Here is a 9,732-nt window from a genome sequence, read left to right as displayed (position 1 = left end):
ATGTAATTCAGATTGATTCAGTGATTCAAATTTACAATACATTTTTTAAAATAAATTGTAGTTATTTATTTTGAAAGAAACTTTCGGTTTTACACTGGTTGATTCTTGATAACTTTACACCCGATTTTTCCTAACGGTTGCTCCACTGTCCCTCGCGACCACTTGGGGCGCTCTAACATTCGTTCGTTTGAGTTGCTCGCGAACAAACGACGAGCATTATGGGAATTGTAGTTTTAAGCGAAGTTTTAGCAAACCGGCTAACAACCAACTTCTCCAACGGCTGTTCCTGACTACCGTCGCCTACAACTTCAGAATGCAAACGCGGCTGTGTGTATAAATGGCGGAGAGCAATGACTGAGGAGTTTGACGAAGATGTGGTATTTGAGGTTTGTATTACAGACGCTGTTTTTTGTTTTTTAATGGAAACTTATGGATGCTTTGTCATACCTAGACGTTGTCTTCCCGAGTCATTAAGGGCAGCTAGCTTATACACAGATAGCATACCATGCTAGCAGCCCAAAACAAATCCACATATTTGTGTTGTCAACTGTGTTTCTGCCAAAAGGACCTTTGTTGGTCACGAGAGGGAGCTGAGCTGTGCGCGCGCATTGTTGTGTGTTTTATCCTTATTATTAGACTGGTAGTTTCAGAGGTGGGGTGTGGAGGACCAGGTCCAATGCGACACACACACACACACACACACACACTCTACGTCTGACTGGTGACAACATCAGCTGCCACTTCGTGTGACAACATGCATGTGAGTAGCATTTAATTGTTTGACTGCCATCTAGGCATATAGTGTTATTATGATGGGTTAATTACATTAAACTGAGATGCACCAAATGCATGTTTTGGCATTTGAGTCTGAGCTGTCTTTGTTCAGCATAAGAAACAGTGTTTATCCCTCTATGACTAGGTTATTACACAAGTTCTTATGCATGCATGTAGTCCAGCCTCCATGGTGCATGGAGAGGCTGAAAAAAGACATTCCTGGCATCTGTACGAGTGATTTACAGATTCACACGTGAAGGCACTTAATAGCATTCTTCCCAGAGCAGAAAGGTAGTTTGCATGGAGGAAAGAAGTCAGAGAAAGAGGGAAAGTAGACTGGCCTTTCAGAGCAGATGGTCGGGAAGGACAGAAGGAGACAGCCAAGAAAGTGCTCCTCTAGACTGACGACCTAATCACCAAATTCTCTCCACAGGTCCTTCCATCTGGCACGATATGTCTCTCGCTTCTCATCCATCATTCCTCAACTACTGCATTCACCTGTCTCTCTTTCTCTCTGCAGAACTCCCCTCTTTTCCAGTACCTGCATGATCTAGGGCACACAGACTTTGAGGCATGTCCAACGGCGTCGCAGGAGGACGAATATGGCGGACAAGAGGGAGACCTCACCTCTCCCGACGAAGATCCAGGGAAGACTTCAGTAAGTGACTTTTTATAGACCACAACTCAAACAACTCCCCTGACCCGGGGCAGTGTGTGTGTGTGTGTGTGTGTTTGATCTGTGCAGTCAGACAGAAAGTAATTAATTTAACTATTGACTCCAAACAGCAACACAGTTTGGAGTTGAGTCGACCTGTGATTCACACAGACGAGTAGTGTGTCCGGGGAAGCTCGGGATCACATGACGGGAAGCAGTTTTGTTTGTTTCGTTCAGGAACTTTCCGTACGTGTCATGCTTCCTCTCTAGTTGTTCTAAGGAGTTAAGGAGGATGAGGGATTCGTGATGAGACAGGAAAGCGTTTGGGTCGTCCCTGTGTGACCGGCTTCCTGGAGCTCAGATAAAGTCTGAGCCGATGCAAAACACCATGTCAACGTTGACGGACCACAGCTTGTCTTTCGTTACAATGGCAGTAAACGGCCTCCTAATCTTTGGACAGTATAGCTTTAAGGGCTGCAGCTAATTATTATTTAAATGTACTTGTATAGTCTGTAAAATGTGACAAAACTGGCAAGAGTCCAATACAAAAGATACTGTTTTCATGATGATATAAAAGAGAAAATCAGCGACTTCTCACATTCGAGAAGCTGGAACTAAAAGCATTGTTTTTCGTGGTGTAGGTAAAACCACAACTTGCTGTTTTTACTCTTAGACCTGCTGTCATATACAGCCGTCTGTGTGTCCGTTCTCTCACTCGGTAGCGATCAGTCCAGTGCGTCTGGAGGCTGCAGTGTCGTCTGCGTGACACCGGGAGAATACTGATGAGCAGGAACAGACCGTGGCAGGATGTGCTACAGTAGTGAGAGGGCAGGCGTCTGTGAGTTAATCCCAACGTGGTTTACATCATCTCTGCGGTGGTACCACCGGGGGAGATTAGCCGCTTTGATGCTACGGAGAAGACGGAACAGGGGCTGTGGCCTACTTCAGGCTGACGACCAGACCTGAAACTCAATCTCAAATTGGTAATCAATACTACTGCGGACGAGTGACGCTTGTGCTTTACCCCCCCAGAGAAGGGGTCAGCTCGCGGGCTGCCCGGTCTGAATCATTAACCCCCGGAGCACCACGCACGTGCACGTCACAGGATGTTATGATGCTGGTTTACATCATTAACAATAAAAAGAACAATAACATTATTAAAACAAAGCATTTCACTCTAAGCTGATTAGCGAATAAAAGATCCTGATCATGATTAGGCATTACACAGTTAGGGATTTTATTTAGGCTCTTAAGCACTTGCAGGAAAAAAGAAACATGCAACATTTTGAACAGCCTGAGGTTTGTTATGCATCCAAAATGTCAACACACTTTAGATTGTGAGGCGCCATGTAACTCTGGTTGTGAGCGGACGTCTTGAGCGCGCGTGTGTGCGTGTGCGTGCGTGTGTGTGTGTGTGCAGGTGTGTGTGTGTGTGTGTGTCCCAATGAAAGACGTACAAACATGCCTTTCTGTCTGTGAACCGTATATTTGAAAAGGATGAAAGCTTACGTTTTATTGATGCCAAAAATGTAAACATTCAGTCAAAATGAAAACTCAACGAACTGAAGTGGTTTTTGTGACCCGGGAGTGAGTGTTTTTACAAACACACATTGCACTTATTGTTGTTGCCTGAAAGAGTTTGTCTCCTGGGATACTCCCTTTGACCGTCGGAGGGCGTGCGTGTGTGTGTTTAAGTGCACACACTTGTTATTTACTGGTTGTGCTAGAAGAAGCACGCTAAAGTGACTGAAAGACTTCCAGGTGAATCATTTATGTATTTTCATCTGCACTGTGTTTCACTGATCCTCCGGGGTTGTACCAGGGCATAGCATAATAATGAGCCCTGCATATAACTGGAACAGAGCTGTTACTTAGTTGACTGATTTGTAACCTTCCTCCTGTGTGTGTGACCTGCAGGGAGGACGCTTATGGAGACTGGCTGAAGCTTTGTGGAGATGGAGTCCGATTCACCAGGCGGCTGCGTCTCGTAAGATGGGCCAGCAGCTGGTAGGCAGAGTGGGAAACCGAAAGGAATGCTGGCACCAGCAACTTCACATTGTTTTATATTTAAAGGCATCCATTCTCTTCCATGGTTTCTCTTTTCTTCCAGGACTGTGTGTTCGGCCAGTACTCGGTGAAGTGCATTCTGGACCAGGACGTGCTGTTGCAGGAGGACGTGGAGCTGATTGAGCTGTTAGACCCGAGTCTGCTCAGCCTCGGCTCGTCTGCTTCTGGCTCGTCCACTCGAGCGAGCGTCCTGCCCAGACCCGGCCTCATAGCCAGGCCCTCCCTATGGTAGGTTGTTAGGAAGCAAGCACACACACGTACAGGGGATGGGCAAAATAAATGGTTCGCCAAAGAATATAAAGCATTCCAGAGCACAAACTGAAGCCATTGCCTCTAAAACAGTAGTAAAAGTTAAACATATAAAGTAAGGAATGTGTATTCATTACATTCTTGGTTTTCTAGTACTTCCTGTGACTTGTAAATTAACTTTGGTATGGATCTTACCAGTTAACGGCCGCACTAATCAGAATTCCTCCCTGTTGTCATCACTCAGGGACCTGGCGGGGCTGGTGGGCCTGGCTGCAGTGCTGCTGGGTTTGTGCTCCGTGTCTGAGGGCCTGTGGTCGCTGGCCGCGGCCCCCTGTGGCCTGGCGCTGCTGGGCTGGCTGGGAATGAGGGGGGTCCTGCTGTGGAGGCGGGGCCGCATGCAGAGGGCCGTCCACTCACGGGCCACGCAGCTACAGACTCTGGTCCACAACAGCAAGACTCTGACCGGGCTGTCTCGTAAAGCCCTGCGCCTGGTGCAGGAGACGGAGGTCATCTCCAGAGGGTTCACCCTGTAAGTGTGCTCGTCTTTACGTCTACATGTCACCCAATCACATCATGGTTATGTGCATTTCCTGTCATGTCTCCATCCTGCTCAGTTCATTTCTATTTCTAGCATCGTGTCAGTTAACTAACCTCCTGTAGGTGTTTTATTATTCATGGTAGAACTTGTTTTAAACCTCTTTTTGTCCGTGTGTGTGTTTAGCTTTTGCGTTGTCCATAAACAACACTAGCATTACACTTCAATCACTTAGTAAGTTAAGGGGGTAGTTTCGCTCTCTTGCCAGGAGTTAGATGAGCAGATCGATACCACTCATGTTTGTACAGTAAATATAAAGCCTGCAGCTGATTCGTTTAGCTTAGCATCAAGCCAGTAAACAGATAAAAGGCGTTCCTTGCTCTGTCCAAAGTCCTACCAGCACGGCCTTCTTACGCCTCAGTTTTTAATTATTGAGCTAAGCTAACCAGCTGTAGCTTCATATTTACCACACAGACATGAAAGCTGTTGATCTTGTCCTGTAACTCCTGGTAAGAAAGCGATTAAGCATGAACTATTCCTTTTAATAGCATGTCATGTTTGTTGGTGTCGTCTTTAGTGATTTTGTGTGCCCCCCCCCCCCTGCCTGCCTCTTTGGGACGTCTCCACAGTTGTATCACATTTCACTTGTCAAGTTTGCTCGACAGGGTGAGTGCGGCCGGCTCCTTTAGCAGGGCGGGGCCGGGGGCGGTGCCACGCGGCCAGCAGCTGATCGGACTGAGGAAGGCCCTGTACCGGGCGCTCCGCACGGCCTTCAGAGCCTCGCGGAGAGCCACCTGTCACATGCTCAAGGCATATCCTTTACCTTGAGAGGAAGACTTCACCTAGGAGTGCCTTCAGGCCTCTTCTGTAGTGTCACAGAGGGTAACTAGCGTGGATGTGACGTTATTAGTGGAAAACACACGTTGACAAATACGACAATACAAACGTTAAGATGCCTAAATATGCATCAAAAAGGAGTGAAATATATATACAGTCTATCTGGAGTGGTTAACAGCTATTGCTCAGCAAGACGAGAATGTTAATTATTGTTTGACGAGGTTGGAAATCCCCGGACCTCTTTTGATTTGAAATTGGAAACAACTCACTATAAGTTAAGATGTATGTGAGGTAATAATTTTTATTAGACACAAGTATTGTTTTGATGGAAGAGTGATGTGTCCTTAACCCCTCTGAACGTTCCCTCTGAACTCTGAGATCGATAATGTGACCAACTATGTGTCCGCGGTGCCTCTGAAGGAGCTGGGGCTCGGCCTGGGGGTCGAGCACCTGGGTGACGAGCAGGCTCAGGAGCTGACGGACGACTACAGCCTGCCTGCCCTGAAGGTAAGGCCTCTAGATAAGTTAACCAGCTCGGAAAGGGACGAAGACCAATCTCCATCCTTTTCTCCGCTTAAAAAAAAAAAAAAGCCCCAAAACAAGAAGAGATTTCATGATGAAAGGCTTTATTAATGTGTAACTGTTAGTTGTTTCGTCCTCCTAAAGATGCTGTTCCAGCTGTGGGTGGGGCAAAGCTCCGAATGCTTCCGCCGACTTGCTCTCCTCCTGTCGCCGCGAAGAATAGAGGAGCCAGAAGAGGGCGGAGCCAGCGGCGACGCCTCCCCTCCTCCTGCCGCCCTGCTGCACCGCTCCATCGCCGCCGTGACGGAGCCCCTCCATCGCGCTCTGGCCAGCTGCCTCTGCGAAGTGCAGCGCAGCTTCGACTTCCACCGACACTTTGAGACCCAGCTGAGGACGCCGGGCTCCGACGGGACGGGGAGAGTCAGGGAGAAATGCCGAGAGCTCAACACCCTGCACTCGTCCATCCGAAGCCTGCAGCTGCACCTCAAGGCCCTGCTCAGCGAGTGAGAGAGAGACACACACACACACACACACAGAATGTGAAAAAGAATATGGAAAAGAAAACGCATAAGTGGATATTAGATCATGAGGTCAAAGTTTATTGTTATGAGCACACATTAAAGACACAGCAAGGAAGGGTAGTAGAAGGTAGTAGGTTATAGACCAGCAGGGACTCACAATTATTACATTTGACCCCCATTTCTGTCAGATTTCATGTTTAGGAAACCGATTAACATTTTCAAAGCCGAATGTAGCTTCAGTTTCTTTTGCCCTCTACGATTCAGCGCGGCAACAGAAGATAATGTATTCATCCTCCTCTTCCGTCTCTGATATCGCTAGGATGATCATCCTGGAGGACGACCTGGAGAAACTGATGGTGTCCAAGGAACCCACGGAGTTGACGCTCGAGGGCTACCAGGACCTCAGTGACCGGCTGCACCAGCTGCAGCCACACATGCAGGCCAGCTCGGGCTGCTGGGAGGACACTGTCGGCCAGGTGCAGCGCATGCTGAGACGGGTCAACGCCTGTCCAGGTGAGCTCAATGCAAACGAAAGGTGACACCCCCTTTAGTAGTATATTAGTTTCCATATTTACACAGGGCCTGTTTTTAGCACACTATTGAGAGCCGTGGAGGAAGGAGCTCCGTCACAATGTGGGGCAGTCAACACAGTGACCTCGCAATAACGTCAGTCCACACCATCTCTGCAGGTAATGCCGAGGGTCTGGAGCGGCGTGGTCCTCCTCCGCCCGAGATTCCTGCTCCTCCTCCGTCATACCCGTTGATCCTGGACAGAGACCCTGTGCCAGAAGAGCTGGTAAGACGAACCATCCACCTGACAGCTCGAACTGTGCTCCTTTACACCAAGACACTCTCACCACAGCCAAGACTTTTGTCCCTAGTGTTGCCTTTAAAAATGTGTCCTTTGAACAGGAGTGGGAGGCCTACGTGTCGGACTCAGACTCGGACGGCGAGGACAGAGGGTCTTGGTCCGACATCTTGTCACCGGAGGAACGGGAGCGGCAGCGGCGGGAGAGGGAGGAGTCCCGTCGCGTCCTGTCGGAGCTCAAAGCTGTGCTGGGCTTCCGTGCGTCAGAGGGGGAGAGGATGAAGAGGAAGCAGCTGCTCTTCAACGACCAAGGTCTGCACTGACCCGGGTCAACTCTCTCTCCTGTGATCATTCAAAGTGGAGCACATCCCAGTTTGACTGGCGACTTTGCTGACATTGTTTTTCATGTGTAGTCAAACTACACACAATGTATAATATACTCTAAATGCAAAGCATTGAATAATATATTTCTTCGTTCTTGCAGCTGCTCCCTCGGCTCACGGTGAGAGTCCAGATACCGTCACGGAGCTGTTAGACACTCCGACTTCTCTGGGATCAGCAGGAAGTGCCGATGAAGAAGGAACCCAGTTTTCGGAGTGCTCTGCAGGAAACGAAAGGGAGGAAGGGGAAGGAGGGGACGGCAGGGTGAGGCTTGACCCCTCAGCAGAGCCGGTGACGGAGTTCAGCTGTGGTTTGGAGGATTTGGGAGGAACTTCGGTGTGTGCAAGAGGAGGAGGAGGAGCGTCCGAGCTGCACCTATACGACGGCGTGTTGCAGGAGGAAGGGGAGGGCCAGAACGGTCTGGACTGCTGCCTGAAGCCCAAAGCCCCCGCCGTCTCTGTGATGGACAGGCTGACGGAGATCCACGGCTCGGAGGCTCTCAGCTTCAGCTCCGCCCTCGCCGCTCAGGTGGCGGCGCGCTCGCACTCGCTCATCACCATGGACGAGCAGACGTTCGGAGATGACGAGGAGGAGGAGGAGGAGGAGGAGGAGAGCGACAGACGAACCACAGAGAAGGACTGAAGTTAAACCCTCCTGCTTTAACCAACCGCTGAGCAGAGACTATATTTATGTCTTATGTCTGGGTGTCTTTTATCGATGGGTCTGTGTTACATCTTAACTGTTTCTGGTGTGGAGGCATTTTCAAATTTACACCACTCTCTATTCCCCCGGCCGTCCATTTTACTGTACATTACTACCCACAGTTCTTACCGCTCGCTCGCTGTTAAAACTCAGGTACCAGAACCACTAAAGCAAAGAAGACCAGAATGTCTACAGTTTACTCGCTGACATCCACACACAGTGTGTGTTGTTCTCAGTCGTTCAGCAGCTGTGGAAACAGGCAACAAGTGTAATCGGACTCTGATCTGTGTGCTGCTGTGAGGGGTTGATTCTCTCTCATGTGAGGGCAATCTATAACTTTATGTTTCATACGATGTTACCATAAGAGTCTGACAGCCCTGGTGTATTCCCTCCCTGCTTCCCAGTCTGACTTGTCACCATGTCTGCCTTGTCCCGAGGTCTACCCCCTCCTGCATTCTCCAACGTGAAATAAAATACCCTTCTGGAAGAGTTTCGATGTATCCTGAAGTCTTTTCTGCCGCTCGTGTTTCAGAGGCTCTCACGGTCGGGGTAGAGGAACCGGTTTGGTGAGTTACTTGATATGTCTTGTGGGGTTTTTGCATTTGTCTCACCCACAATGGCTCCACTTTAAAGCCACCCGGCCTTTGGAGACTTAGGCCCAATCTCCAGGCCGTCCCACTTTCAAATCAAAGAGTGTTTGAGTCTCTCGCAGACACTTTGAGCCCTTTGTGAACATTCCTCTTACCTAGAGACACAGGGCTGAAATCTGAGGAAGACAGTAGCTGTGCAATGAGAAAATAAGATAATGGGAGAAAAAAATGAGAATGCATGTAGTGTATTTATGAAAAATTATTTAATTAATTTATCCAATGCTGCACAAATAACTAAATGTGAAATCACTTGATAAGCTGAACTTTAGTCTCAAATGAATATGTACAGCTCTTATAGCAAATGATACGTGAGATGAACAGACTTTATTTTTATTGAATCACAATTACACACACCAAGTGTGCAACATCTGATTCAATAAAATATAACTTATATAGAACATATAGAATCAGTTATATGATATTACACACACCAAGTGTGCAACATCCGATTCAATAAAATATAACTTTTATACAACATATAGAATCAGTTATATGATATTACACACACCAAGTGTGCAACATCTGATTCAATAAAATATAACTTGTATACAACATATAGAATCAGTTATATGATATTACACACACCAAGTGTGCAACATCCGATTCAATAAAATATAACTTTTATACAACATATAGAATCAGTTATATGATATTACACACACCAAGTGTGCAACATCTGATTCAATAAAATATAACTTGTATACAACATATAGAATCAGTTATATGATATTACACACACCAAGTGTGCAACATCTGATTCAATAAAATATAACTTTTATACAACATATAGAATCAGTTATATGATATTACACACACCAAGTGTGCAACATCTGATTCAATAAAATATAACTTGTAACAGCAGCTCTGGTAAGTTAACTGCGTTTGTTTTTACATCTGCAGGAGCTTTAATATGCTTATATATTATTATTGGTTCAACTTGTTTTTAACTGCGTTTGTTTTTACATCTGCAGGAGCTTTAATATGCTTATATATTATTATTGGTTCAACTTGTTTTTATGAAGATGGATTTT

At 47.1% G+C, this 9,732-nt stretch overlaps 1 protein-coding gene across 2 annotated transcripts; it reads left to right on the top strand.

Annotated features, from left to right (window-relative positions):
* The first annotated feature begins 248 nt into the window (after nt 1-248).
* Nucleotides 249-8,530, top strand: vezt (vezatin, adherens junctions transmembrane protein). 2 transcript variants are annotated; one of them, XM_079183513.1, is made up of 12 exons: nt 249-386; nt 1,295-1,432; nt 3,347-3,436; nt 3,540-3,724; nt 3,990-4,274; nt 4,946-5,092; nt 5,477-5,624; nt 5,784-6,142; nt 6,480-6,673; nt 6,850-6,956; nt 7,073-7,280; nt 7,453-8,530. In XM_079183513.1, exons 1-12 carry the CDS (start codon nt 351-353, stop codon nt 7,989-7,991), a joined length of 2,436 nt encoding a protein of 811 aa, XP_079039639.1. In that variant the 5' UTR covers nt 249-350; the 3' UTR covers nt 7,992-8,530. The 2 variants fall into 2 exon arrangements, with proteins under 2 accessions (XP_079039639.1, XP_079039638.1); XM_079183512.1 differs by having other exon boundaries at nt 4,934-5,092.
* Nucleotides 8,531-9,732: the final 1,202 nt, after the last annotated feature.

This window comes from Pholis gunnellus (assembly GCF_910591455.1).
Source record: "Pholis gunnellus genome assembly, chromosome: 22".
Taxonomy (NCBI): domain Eukaryota; kingdom Metazoa; phylum Chordata; class Actinopteri; order Perciformes; family Pholidae; genus Pholis; species Pholis gunnellus.
The sequence above is the reverse complement of the archived record's forward strand: the minus strand, read 5'-3'. Positions and strand labels throughout refer to the sequence as shown.